The sequence below is a fragment of the Pezoporus wallicus genome, unplaced genomic scaffold, assembly GCF_028554395.1.
Source record: "Pezoporus wallicus isolate ANWC-B61680 ecotype Strahan unplaced genomic scaffold, APGP_CSIRO_Pwel_v1 scaffold_3294, whole genome shotgun sequence".
NCBI lineage: Eukaryota > Metazoa > Chordata > Aves > Psittaciformes > Psittacidae > Pezoporus > Pezoporus wallicus.
In genome coordinates, this window is record NW_026635478.1 from 5,300,018 (window position 1) to 5,314,102 (window position 14,085).

A 14,085-nucleotide genomic window follows, 5' to 3' on the forward strand; every position below is an offset into this window, starting at 1 on the left:
CAGCTGCCCCGGGGCGGCCACCATCCTGCGAAGCCTGATCTGCCCCGGCTCTGGCCGCTGCTCCTCTGTGCCCACCCTGCGGTGTGACCTGCCCTGTGCCCGGCCCTGTTCAGGGACTTGGATGTAACCAGCAGAGGCTGGAGCGGGCCTGGGCATGACACAGGGATACAGCTGTGCTCGCTCGAAGCGTAGGATCTGCACTTAGATGGGGGCAGCGGGTACTAGGAAGCAAGAAGGACTGAGGTTTCATGGGCATCCTCAGTTGGTTGTCCATCCTGCCCTCTTGTTCCATGGCTTCCAGTTCCTTCAGTCCTGTCCCACAGCCCACAAGCTTCCTCACACTACCACGTTTTCCATTGTCTCAGTTGTTTTCTTCACCTGACACTCCCCAGCATGTCTTGTATCACGCCTGGCTCAGCTTGCTCCCTCATGTTTCTTTATTCTGGCTCTAGAATAAAGAGAAGACTTTGAGGAGACCTTATTGGGGCCTTTGAGTATATAAAAGGGGTGCATAAAAACAGTTATTACCAAGGCCTGTCATGACAAGACAAGGGACAATGGCTTTAACCTGAAACAGGGTAGATATAGATCACATATAAGAATGTTTGTTTTCACCATGAGGGTGGTGAGGCATTGGAACAGGTTGCCCAGAGAAGTTGTGGCTGCCCCATTGCGGGAAGTGTTCAGATTGGACAGGGTTTTGAGGAACCCAGTCCAGTGCATGATGCTTCTGCCCATGGTCCCTTCCAAACCAAACCATTCTCTGATTCCGAATTTCAGCACCTGATGTGTTCCCAAACTGTTCTGTAAATGAGGATGTTGGTTGTTCTGAATAAAGGAAACTTGGAGCACACAGGCCAAAAAAAGGGTTTACCAAAGGTAAGAAAGAAGCCTAGATTTTCATGAGACCTTCGTGCAGTTGAGTCTTTTTAAAGTACCAAGCCAATCAAGAGAACAGGACACACCTACTTTTGGCTCAGGATGCAAAGGTTTGCAGAACCTAAACTGACACTTGTCTCTATATGCTTAAATACTGACAGGAATATTCATTTAAAAATTGACTATGATTGTTAAATAATCAGAGGTAAATGCTAGTATTATACACAGTTACTCAAAGCAGAAGAAACAAAAACTTTTTTTTTGTGCTTCGCTGCCCTTGAACAAATTTACCCCAACTTTTCCTTCTGACCAAATATGGTGGGAAGACAGCTCTGTTGTCCCCACTGTATATCCTGAATTCTTTTCTGGTTTATTCCCAGTCCTTTTTAAACAGCTCCGTCTAGTAATTGTTTTACAGACCTTATACCCAAATGTTGCTCCACTGAGGTAAGTGTTGTTGACCAGGAAAATTAGCCATTGCAAGAGAGAAACTAAGTTGTGTAAATAAGATAATGTGTTTCATGAGATGGAAAAAAAGAGGGAGGATCAGTGAACAATATACCCTCAGAGTGCCTGGTATAGTCAGTGGGAGGAGGAGAAAGCATTGGCTAATGTCTTTTTCACAGGGGCTGCAAGGGAGCACCGGCTTAAAATCTTGAAGAAAAAAATTTAAGGAGCAAACGGTAAATGGGGAGAATGTGGTAGCCATTGTGTTCAGCCTGTTATCTGCAAGCTGGAGATGTGTTATGTGGGATGAATACCTGGAAAATAACCACAGGTAGGGAAGACGGAACCTGGGATCATATTGTGAGTAAGGCAATTAGGAGTACAGCACAGAGGAAGGTTCCATTAACATTTACATGCCAGTGCAAAAGAAGATGCTGATCCTAGGACAGGACAACATCAACATCACAGAGGGTGGAGGCACAAAGGAAGTGGATATGAAAGAGGACGTGTAGCTGTTTGGGAATGTGTGTTTTCTGTTGCACAGTGCTTCCATATCTTTGAAGTGACATGGGTGAAGGAAATGGAAATGGAGCCAATTGCTCACTGGGTAAAGAAAAACTCGGAAGATGGCCAGGGACACATTGCTAAAGCTTTGAAACACAATACTCACAGAGGTGAGCATCATAAGAATAACAGCAATAAAATGTTGGAGGATGACAGCAGGATGGTTTGTTGTGAATAATTTATAGTAGTTTAATTCATACAAAAATAATTTATAGTACGGATTTTTATCATACATTCAATCACCAAGTGAGCAAATTTGGATTAAGTAAGTGATATTAATCATATTTTGTAGGCATAACTTTTAAAGGTTTTTCTTCCCTAAAGGAAAAACTTATTGTTTGATGAACACTTAGAAATCTTAAACTAAGAGTAATCTTTTCACAAAATACCCCCCCCGCCTTTTTTTTTATTGAGGAGGATACATATACATACAATTAGTTGTATAAGTTAACATGTGTTTATTTAACTCACATAAATTTTCAGTGCCATGACTGTAAACTGTTAAATTCCTATTTATTAAATACATCCTTTGTTTATCACAGGTCTGACAAGATGCTTGTGGAATTGGAATAGTTGAGAAGAAAAAACTAGAATTTTGAATTTGTCTTGTAAGTGAAATATGATTAATAGAACTAAGAAATGCTATATGTTTAAAGTTGTGATATTTATTAACCAATGCTTAAGAAACTGAGGTGGTAATTGTAATAGGTCTCACACCTAATGATTATTCAGGTTGGAAAGGGAAACTAAGCTGTAATACTGTATGTTTGTGGATGATCTTCTGTAAGACTTTTGCAACAGGTATACTGTGCTTCAGTTTATTTTTTAATTATAAGCCAAATTATTTTTACAGGTTACTGTAAATCTGGGCTTTAAAATGGATGGTCATCTTTTCATGTGTAATTTAAATAGGTTTAACCAGGGAAAAAATTACACTCATAGTGAAGATAAAAAAAAAAAAACAACAACCCAAACTCAAAACAGCCAAAACCATTAAAATATCTCTAGTTTAAAATTAAACAGAACCACAAGAGAAAATACTTATCAACTTGGCTGGCTGCTTATGCTTTCACACCATTCCCTTCCCAGACTCTCTCCCATTTCAAGTGCTGTGTGTCCTCCGATATGTTGACAAATAATATGCGGCCTTCTAGTTCCCAAACCAAACTCTCTTAAGATAAACTCTTACAGAAGGACTGGGTCACAGACACTGGCTTCTTGATAGCTCCCCAAGTTCTTCCTTTCTTTCTCCTTTGAAATGCTGTGCAGATTCCTCCTGCCTTTCAGCAGTTCATACCATCTTATATGTACCAGTCTGAGGTGGTCTGCCATGAGTCCCAGAGTATGATCTATTACAGGTTCATGGCCATCAATGATATTGGTATGTGGCTCTCCAGGTCTCACAGACTGTGAAGAATAATGGTCTGCAAACCACTTTCCCTTTTCTGGTTTGTGCTGATGGAGAATTTCCTTCTGCCCTGTGCGCTTCTGGTTACATTGGAAAGTGTCCTGTTGGTTCCCTGTAGACTTAGATGTCTCATCACCTTTGGGACTTTGAGGTCAGATGACAGTTGAGGCTTTTTCAGCACTTGGTTTTATTTTGGCATGGTCCTATCTGCCCAGGTGCTTACTGCTAGTACTTTGCTATTTATTTTTGTCCCAGATTTATATGTACCACTTGCCCTGTGTTGGTTTGCTGAAACTGTGGTGCTTGGTGGTTACTAACATAGCTATTTCATGGTTATATACAGATGTTGCTCATCTGTGCATAGTGTTTTGGATCTGTTGCTACAGAAGGTACCCTAGCTGAGAAAATTCTATCCACCTTGTGGTATTAGCCTTTAAATCTGTGTGGATTAGTGATTACTCCTCTTTAAACAAAACCACATGTTGGACATACAGTTTTTACTTCACACAGAGGAGCAGGAACACTTGCTCCTTACCATAAGGTAAAATGAAAAATGTGTAATTTTAGTATCATCTCATGCTGTTTGAAATGTGGTCTCCCACACAATAATAATCTTGTCATCTTCAGACTTGATGACTGAGAGTCTTTCTTGTGCCTGGGTTCACTTTTCACATCCAGAGTTTAGCTGATACCATTACAGACAGATGTAGCCAGTAAATGTTTACCAGCTGCATAGATGTCTTACGTAGCTCAGGATGACAGTTACATTTTGATCTCACAGGCAATGAACACTTTGCACCAGATACATGAGGTCATGTTTTTTTTTGTCAGTCCTTGTCCTTGTTTCCTTCCTGGAATATGGACCTGGAGCCTTACTGTGCCTAAGGTGAAACACTCAACAGTCTTAGATGAGTTACATTCACAATCTTAGACATATTACCTCTTCCCTGGGAGGTAAGGAAATGTGATTTTTACTAATACTGGACTGGGGAACAGAGGCTAAAGTCTAGTTGCACCAGTCAACAAATGGCAGATAGTTAAATACCAGCAGCTCTGGCACTGCACAGCTTATGCAAGTACAACTGGCAGGACATGGAAATGAAACTTCGGAACCTGGAGGGAACATCCCAAAACATTTATTTAATTTGTGGATATGAATGTCACCTGGTTTCAGCTGGGATAGAGTTAGTTTTCCTCCCAGCTAGCACAGTGCTGTGTTTTGGCTTTAGAGTGGCAACAATGCTGATAGCACACCGATGTTTTAGTTGTTGCTAAGTAATGCTTACTCTGATCAAGGACTTTTCATTCTCTCATGCTCTGCCACCGAGGAGAGGCACAAGAAGTCAGGAGGGAGCAGAGACAGGACATCTGATCCAAACTAGCCAAAGGGGTATTCCATACCACAGCACGTCATGCCCAGTATATGAAATGGGGGGAGTTATGTAGAAGGGGTATTATTATTATGACTTTATTTCAGTTGTTTAACTGTTCTTACCTCAACCTACAAGTTTTACCATTTTTTTTCCCAATTCATCTCCACATCCCACCAGGGTAGGGAATGAGAGTGAGCAGCTGCATGGTGCTTACTTGCCAGCTGGTGTCCATCAAAATCTGTGGTAGTTTCAAATAATTTTCCTTTCAATCACTTACTTTAAGCGTGAAAGAAGAGGCCCTTTTACTTGGGACTCTAAATCCATTTATTGCCTTCTTCACTGTGAGGCTGGCAAAGGAGTCTTTCTGGTCTTCATATTCCTGGTCTCAGGACACATGGGGTAAGTTTAGGATGCTAGTGCATCCCTTCTGAGAAGCCAACGGATTCTAAAGGCTTTAGATTCCCAGATCCCACTGAGATTTACCTGAGACATGGGACAATTTCTAGAAACCTTAAGTGGTGGACCTAATGCTTTCAACACAGGGGAAATCCTACCTGGCTTTTCAGAATTCACCAATGTTTTCAGCCTCTGGCTTTTCACGTGGGACATTTCAGGATTCTCCCATGGCTTCAGTGTTAATTTTTTTTTCCTGCCACACCCAGTAAGACAGAGTGATGTTTCCTAGATTGCCTAGGTGGTGGCAGATTTGAAGGATATTAAACCAGCCTTTCAAACGGCTTTGTGACAGAAATGAATTGTTTCCTACGTGGTTTAAAGATGCCCTCTTCTGAAATTTTACTTTCGTATTCTGAAGCCATTTAAATGCCTTTCATTTAAACCAGAAAATCTCTGCTTTTGAGTATAACTAATCCTTAACACAAGTGTTATGTGCTGTTATAGTTCTTATTAAATTTCTACTAAATCAAAGTTTTAATGACTAAACTTGTTGGGAAAGGGCTTTTCATTAATTAGTCTACTTACTTAAACTAATAAAGTGCTATTGATTTACAGAGTGTATGTGTAATAAACTCCTGCATCTGCTGTACCACCCAGAAAACCCACAGACTTCTCTTAAAGTTTCTGGTGGGTCAGGACTTGTTCCTAGAAGGAATTATCTGCCCACTGGTACTGGGAATGCTCCCTGAGACTTTTAAATGAGAACCTCATGTAGCCACACAATCTCTCAGCCTCATTCCTTGTTTCTTGTAGGCAGAACTTGTATCTTTCTGCATTTTCACCCTCTTCCTGCTCCTAAAGTTTATTCAAGCCTTTATTCAAGGTTCTGATATTCTTTACTAATATTTGCATTTGTAAAATACCAAAGTACAGCCATGTCTTGGTCCAGTACAAGGTCACCAAGCAGCTAGCGTATAAATGGAGTGCAATAGTAGATCTCCACCTGCTGGTTTTTTTTATACATTACAGCTAAAATTGGACAACCACTGAATTTCGAGAGAAAAAGGGTATTTTGGCTGTAACTTCTGCTTTTTCATTTAAGGAAAGAAAGAATTGTACGTAATACTCAAACTGCCAGATGTGTTATCCTCTGGTTACCTGACAGGTACCATTGAGATCCTGTGCACCTGCATATTCCAAATAGCTCTGCACTGCCGAGATGGAAAAGCAACCAGATGAGCTTTTCATCGGGTAAGATACTGAGCTGCAACACAGTTTTGATTCTGTTCTCTGTTTAAGTTCTGTGTAAGCAAAGAGCAAATACATGGATCCTTCTCTTGTGATTGTTTTAAGCTTTATGTGGGTAGAAAAAAAGTTTGTAAGTTACAGCAGGAGAATCTTTGGTAGTTGTTTGGCCATAATTATTTGCAGGTTACTTTTGGATTGGTTCTCTGACTGGTCAGTTATGATCTCTACTTACATGGTGGATGCTTTATTTCTTATACAGCCGCTGTTTGCCTTTCAGAAAAAAAGGAGGAGGAACTGTACAGGAAGAAAAAGCTTCTCTGGAGGAAAGAAGGATTGTGAGCAAGATTTAGTCTTCCTCTGAACCTCTGCCTTGAGAGCAAGGTGAACTGCCACCTCTTGGAAGAATTCCTTATTTTTTTTCACTGAAAATGAGGAGATTAAGAAATGCATTGGCATTTAACTGTCATGGCCTTTGCAAGCAAATACAATGATACTTTATGTTTTAACCTATTTTGAGTTAGGCAATTATATTTGACTATCAGGTATAATTACAAAGAGGGGGGCTTACCACAAGTATTTATTTTTCTAAAATCTGTTTCAACAAAACCAAAAAACTTTATTGTATCTGTTTGAAGATCAGTGAAAAAGAACTGACAATATCCCAAGGGTAAGATGGGGAAGCAGAACTATAGGGATTTTAAGGTGTGGAGAAGTCCAGCTTGTGGAAAAACTGGATGAACCTCACTACGCTGGGAACCCAGGAAAGGAAGGAGCAGAACCCAGGAGTCGCTTCTCCTGCCCTGCTCCCAGCCTGAAGCATTACGCATGCAGCACATGCAAGTCCATAAAACAACACCCATCCAGGCACGTTTCTGAGGAAACGTGCTGCTAGGGAGGTGTGAGTAATTCATGCAGCTCGAGGGAAGGGGTGCAGAGCCTTCCAGCATGCTTCCTTACCCACAGCATGTTTGCCTTCCAGCATGTTTCCTTACCACAGCTCCTGCCTGCCGGGGAGGGAGCTTGCGGGCAGAGGCACTACTGGGCGGTTAGTTGCTGAAGCTCCATGTGAAAGGGTGACCACCACCTCCATTTTTCTGTCGTTTCTGAGCCTTTGAGAGCAGCGCCCTCTCTTTGCCGCGGTATCTGCTGCACGTTCTCCGTTGCAACAGGACCGGTCTTCCTCTTTACCTGCCTTCCTTCCTTACCTTGCCAAGCTGCACCGCAGTAAGCATTAAGCCTGTGGAGAAAAGCTCGCACTTCTACAGGGGAACGCCGTCCATTCTCAGAGCCGGCACGATGCCCTATTTATACTCTGTGCCACACAGGCGATGAGCAAAACAGCCCCACTCACAGCAACGCCTTGGTGAGGGCTGGGTGAACCCAACGAGTGAACACGGCCAGAATGCAAGGGAATGGAACCGCAGAGACATCCAGCTCTCACCACGGGACGATTAAGGCGAAAACCCCTCCGTATTTTGAGGGGTGCCAGTAGAGCAGGGGATCGGCAGCACTGGCCGGGCGGCAAGCTCCAGGCAGGGGAGTCGGCCCCGTGTCTGCCGGCTCCATGCGGGGCCGGGGGGGTTGGGTGGGCTTACTGCTGCCCCAGGGCCCCTTGCTGCCTGCCCCGGGCCAGGGAGAGGCAGCAGCGGACTCGGGGAGGAGCAAAGCTACGGCCTCTGTCGTAACAGCCAGGCTGGGGGCCTGCGGCACGGAAGGGAAGGGACGGGACGGGGCCAACCGAGAGCAGGCCAGAAGGTGCTGCTCCGAGGTTTTGGAGAGGGGTAGAGCGGCTCTAGAGGGAAGCGGGGAATTGATGGCGGGCGGAGGTGCTACTTGGAAGAGATTGAGAAGAAGCGGGAGGTGGTGAGGCTAAGGAAAGAATAGGACCCTGGACCTCAAACAGACCTTGTTGGTGCTACAAGGGAGCTTGAGGTTAGATAAGACCGCTTTTTATCACACTGATCTCTTGATTAAGCTTCCCATCTGGCAAGTAACTGAAATTCAGGATTGTTTTTCTAACAGTCTCATCACTCAGTTTAGGTTGTATTCGATAGCAAGTGCAGGCTTGCCCTTTTAGGTACCCCGTGGGCACTGCCAGAATGCACTGCACCTGTGTCTGCTCCTCCCCTTTTTCTGTCTGCGGAAAAGGTTCCACGCTACATGTCTTCTCTCTTTTGCTCGCCTAGATGGAGCCAGTGATAGAGTCTGTATTCGCTATTCTCCAGGAGGCTGGGAAGAGTGATATTGCAGGATATACAGGTGAGGTGTAGCTCTGCTAGTTAAATTCCAGAAGTTTGAGGCTCTTGTTCCTTAACTGGCTGGCCTTGGTTGCTAGGATGGTGTCGCATGCTAGGTTGGGGCAAGGTGCTCGGTGGTATTTTGTCTTTCTTTCTGTTTCTTCTGCCAAGCAACTGTTTTAAAGTAAGATAATACAGTTAACTTGGGGTGAAGGAAAGCCAGCACATTTCTATTCAGGCTTTTTCACTGGTGAGGAAGGTCTCAGGGAGATGCACAACTGCATCTGAGGAGTGTGATTCCTCAGCGCTAGCTATAGATGGGAATGGAGGGTTGTTCAGTTCCATTTCAGTGTTACAGACTTGGGGCCTACATGGGCTTCTGTGAATAGTCAGCTGTAGAATGAGGGAATGACTGCTCCTGTAAGATGGAGTCATCTTCATCCCTCTAGGAGAAAGCTGTCTCTTGGCTCTAACTCCTTAATGTAAGAGATGAGGCTCTCTCAGTAAGTGGGTGTTTCTGGTTGTTTTATTGCTGGTATTTATGTCTTGGCACATGTGGCCAAGTAAGTAGCATTTTGTCTTTTGAAGGGCGTTACTTGTAGAATTCTGTTTCTTGGTGTCATAGAGGTAGGACTGAAATCGCACTGCAGAGTTTTACTGTGAAGGTAGAAAGCCTGGTTTTTGTTAGTGGAATAACGAAACTTAATGTTTTAAGTGGATGTATGTGTATTGTGAGTAACTGAATGTTTTAATGCTAGATCAGAGATACTAATGGCTAAGTCCTGTACTTGAGTGAATAATAAATATTTTAAGATGCCTGCAGAAATCAAACTTGGATAAGCCTGTGTCAGGTGAACCTTACAGTTAATAATGTACTAAATATAAAATTTAGTCAGAAGAATAAGGTAACTGAAGCTAACTGTAGGGTGCATGGTCATACAAACTCATTTGTGAAATACCTAGGTTGCATTTTTTAGGAAAGAAAGGACCATGTTTGAATATTCCTTGTGAACTTCCTTGAAATGCCTTTTATTTAGCTTGTAGCTACAGTAAAAATAGGCATCATGCTAGATTTAGATAGTAAAGACATAGTAATAGTTAATTAGCAATTAGTTTTGGTTTTTTTTAATCAAGAAATAATTCCTTTGACTTCTGATGCATGACAGTTTCCCTGTAGTAATTTCAACTGATCTTGTTTAGGGAAAAAATGCTGATGTGCCAACCTGTAAAAGAAGTAGTTTAAATGCTGTTAGTAAATAACTAACAGAAGTGGAAAACATCCTAATTTCCCTGTTAATTTTGCCTAACAAAGTTTAAGGGGACTTACTTTGTGTTGAGCTATCCCCACCCAAATGCACAGCTTTAAAACAGAGCGTTAATCCTAATTTAGCAGGCTATGAGGCATCTGAGCGAAGTCTCAGACAAATAGCTAAAAGTAGGTGTTCATGACAGGTAAGGTGTTTCAGCATGTTCCTTTGCCTTCCTTCATTTTGGCAGTCTTCCTTTGCCATTCCCTGAGGGAACAAGGAAATGGGGAGGGGAGGGAAGAGAAAAGGTAGGTTTCTTACCTCTCTTCTTCCTTGTGCCACTTTTCCTTGTTTTTTTTGTCTCAATCTTCATAATTTCCTTTCATCTTTGGAGAAGGGGACTCTGGTGCAAGTTGTTGCTAGGCCTGGAAAAATCAGTTATTTTACAAGGGGCACTTTACCTGCATTAGGGAAAGAGGAGTGTCAGATTGCTCTCTTCCTCCATCAGGGGACTGCATTTTGAGTAACTATGAGGAAGAGGAAGGAATCCCTGAAGAGCTTAAGCAAGATGTACTGCCTCAGCTACCAGAAGCCCACAGCCCGGACATGGGGCCAGCCAGTCTGGAAAGGCAGCAGAAGGAAGCCTGTAACAACCCCTCTCACCAAAAAAGAGGCTTCAGGAAACCTGCCCTCATTACTGATATCCAGAAAGCACCCACAGAAGAGAAACCATACAAGTGTACAGAATGTGGGAAGAGCTTTAAGGGGTGTCCCAGGCTCCTGAACCACATGCGAACCCACACGAGAGTGCGGATGTTTGAGTGTGTAGAATGTGGGAAGAGCTTCAGCAGGAAGGCCAGCCTGGTGTTGCACCAAAGAGTCCATACAGGGGAGAAGCCCTACAAATGCAAAGAATGTGAGAAAACCTTTGGCCGTGCCTCAAACCTTACCGCTCACCATAAAACCCACACAAAAAAGAAAGCCTTTTCCTGCACCACATGCAGGAAAAGCTTCAGTGGCAGTGCAGCTCTCTTCCACCATCAGAAAGTCCATATGGATGAGAAGCCCTTTAGGTGTACCGAGGGTGGAAATAGCTTCCGTCTATACTCCAACTTCATCAAACATCAGTGGACTCATTTAACAGAAAGACCCAGTGAGCAAACAGCAGGTAACTGAATTAAGATCTGTTGAGTTTTATTTCAAACTGTGCAAGTTCACAGGGGATATATTGGATATTCTGGTCTCCATTTGTTCCTAAACACTTTTACCTCCTTGCTGTGGTTATGAGTATTTTCTGTTTGGTTAGGGTTCCTCCCTCTCCCCTTCTTTTTTTCCCCTTCCTATATGTTTATCTCTGTCATTGAAGAAGCGCCTTGAAAATGCCAAAGTTGAAACTTAGGCTTTAGACTCTCTAAAGCTCTTGGATCCCACAAATTCCTGCTTCATAGTTGTCTAGAAATAGATCTTCAGAAGTGCTCGGCTAACAAAATACTAAGTTTAGGGAAGCAGAAGGAATTTAGGCTGAGAATCAGAGACTTGATAATCTCTATCAGTTATTTTGTTATGTGTGGATATTAAATGAGCAGCTTTTAGTTGCCTGCAGGGGGAAGCCTCTCCTGGCTCCCCCTTTGTAATACTGGTGGCATAGTACAGGCTGTCAGGCAAGGTGATTGATTAAAGTAGAGAATTTTTGAGATTTTGCACTATTCCACATTTTTGTAGTGACCAGAAACTCCAGGATAAAAACTAATATTGTGGGTTGTTTTTTGTTGTACCTTTACATGGGTAGTCCCTTAATACTTGGTCAAAAATGTTTTAATTTTGAATCTTGAATCTTGCCTAGCTACCCATAGAATTGTTCTGGATGTTGGTGTCTTGACCACATCATGTAACAGTATGGCAGTTGAGACATGAGGCTGTGTGTGAGGCTTTTCAGGTTTGGTTTGGTTTGTTTTCATTAGTTTTATTTGAGTTTTCCTACTGAAAAAAAATCTGAGCAGGAGAACTTTTCATGTTAACAATGGAAGTAATAATGAACTTCTACTGAAATGGCAAAACTCAAAACTGAATTCCTAAGGTAGAGTTTGAGAACACTCAGTCCATAGATGTAAAAAGGTGGCCTAGGAACTCTGTTAATGAGCTTTAAAGATGGGACCTTTCACTTCTAATGATTTTTTTTCTTCTGTCTCAATTTTTTTCTTTTTGTTAGATTGAAGAGTTTATAATTCATGAAACAAAACAATCTCATTTTTACAATTAATATCAGATCAGCCTAGTAGTATACCTGCATCGAAAGAAAATGTATAAACTTATCCTGCATCTGCTACTGCATCATTGTAATTGAAGCTGTATGCTAAAATTTCTTTTGTGATCAGCCTTGTAATGTGTGGGTTCGGAATGAAATTTGATTTCTGTATCTGGTACTATTTCAAAGAGTTTTATGTATTTATAAATTGAGTATTTTACTGAATCTCAGCTGTCCTATTCCTTGCAGCTCTTGCTCCGACTTTGCTTCCTTTCCCTGCTTTCCCCCCAGAAAAATAAAGGAGGGGAGAAACAAGAGGAAAGTATCTTGATTGTGATAAAACACAATCCTGAGATGTTTCAGGGGCTATATTTGCTTTGTCTTCGTTCTGGTTTGGTTTAATTTGGTTCAGCATCTGACTTGAAGTTTTAAGTTTAAAATGTGAGTAAGAGGAAGGGTTATTACTGATCTGCCTTTACCTTGTGTGTACGCATATTTGAAATGCTGACCTAGTAATTGGTGGTAAAGTGGGCTCTTGACTTGTACTGTTTTGCTTTTAGATGCAAACTGTTCTGGATTTACATCTCTGCATCATAAAGAAGAGCAAAGTTGTGGTGCAGGAAAACCTGACACGGATCACTTGAATATTGTTCTTGAAGAGTGTAAGTAGAAAAAGGCTTCTAAATTGTTATGTGAATTATTCTTACATAGCAAGCATTAACATTCTTTTCTGTTTGTACAGTGCAGAAAATGAGGGAAAATACGGATATGCTTCTTCTAAATCAGCAAAGTCAGCTGCAGGTCCTGCAAGAAATACAGAAACAACTGACCATACTTCTCTCAGGCAATGATCTCATTAATTCAAATGTTTATACTTTAGGACTTCTGCTAGAACGGCAGGCAGCAGCAGCAGCATCTCTTTTATTTCCCCTTCTTAATCCCAGCAGTCTTCTCCCTGAAAATGCCAGTCTTGTATCCCAGTCATCACCTGGAAGTCTGCCTCCCACTCCCTCCTCAGTCTCTCAAAATGCTGCCTCTTCTACAGCTTGATCAGTTTTGTGCTGTGAATGTATCCAATGTAGACAAATGTGACTATTGTTTTGTGGTGTTTTATCATTCAAACATATTATCTCTTGTGTTGTAATGTTGAAATTGTAGTAGCTGTGAAGATGCTGACCGTACATTCAAACCTGGAAAGATGCATGCCTTGGATCCATCAGCAAACAGCAGCTGGCCAAATCCACTGCCCATTCATTTGTAGTGGCATGCAGACATTTTGACCAGTAATGTGTTTTGTCAGGGCAGCTCAAGATCTTTATCACTGGGGTGTAGTTAAGTGCAACATCCTTATGTAAGATAATGCATAAAACTTAAGATTATTTTTCTACCTGATACACTTTCAGTATGTACTTGGGCAATTGGACCTCGCCTAAGAAGCTGAAGCTAATGATAAAATCATCATGGGTGCTTTAAGCAGCTCCTAGTAAGTCTGATTTATGTAGAAGTAAGTAACATGCAAGAAGTTCAATTTAACTGCACTTCTGTTCCCAGCATCCATTTGTGAAAGTTTCCTTCATTCAGGAAGGCTTTAGATCAGGTGACTATAGCTGTGTTTTAGGCCAGCATCACTACTGAAACTGCAAAAAGTATTTTATGGATTTTTTGCTTAAAATGAACAAACACCCACCCCTCTCTTCCCCCCAAAAGCCCTAAACCAAACAAAAACCCACAAAAAAAATAAAACCAACCCCAAACAAACAAACCACCACCCCACCCCCCCCCAGAATAACCCCAGACCCAAAACCTCAACAAAATACCATCATTCATGTCTACTTTGCTTGTTAAGAGTTTGAGGAAAAGCCAGGTTGGCTTATAGAACACTTGTTCTTTTGTTCAGAGGTGAACTTGCTTGAGTCTCTTTTTTACGTGTTCTGTTACATCCCATTTGGATTATTATTACAAATTGTTAACTACAGTGTGTTGGTTCACTGGTGTTAGGACTTGGTAAATAATTACCTGTTGGGGAAGAGTACTGGAAAGC

At 42.0% G+C, this 14,085-nt stretch overlaps 1 protein-coding gene across 1 annotated transcript; it reads left to right on the forward strand.

Annotated features, from left to right (window-relative positions):
• The first annotated feature begins 7,483 nt into the window (after positions 1 to 7,483).
• LOC130607356 (zinc finger protein 79-like) lies at positions 7,484 to 13,736 on the forward strand. Its single transcript, XM_057424389.1, has 5 exons — positions 7,484 to 7,678; positions 8,502 to 8,574; positions 10,308 to 10,967; positions 12,605 to 12,706; positions 12,787 to 13,736. The coding sequence occupies exons 2-5, from the start codon at positions 8,502 to 8,504 to the stop codon at positions 13,092 to 13,094; spliced, it is 1,143 nt and encodes a 380-aa protein (XP_057280372.1). The 5' UTR covers positions 7,484 to 7,678; the 3' UTR covers positions 13,095 to 13,736.
• Positions 13,737 to 14,085: the final 349 nt, after the last annotated feature.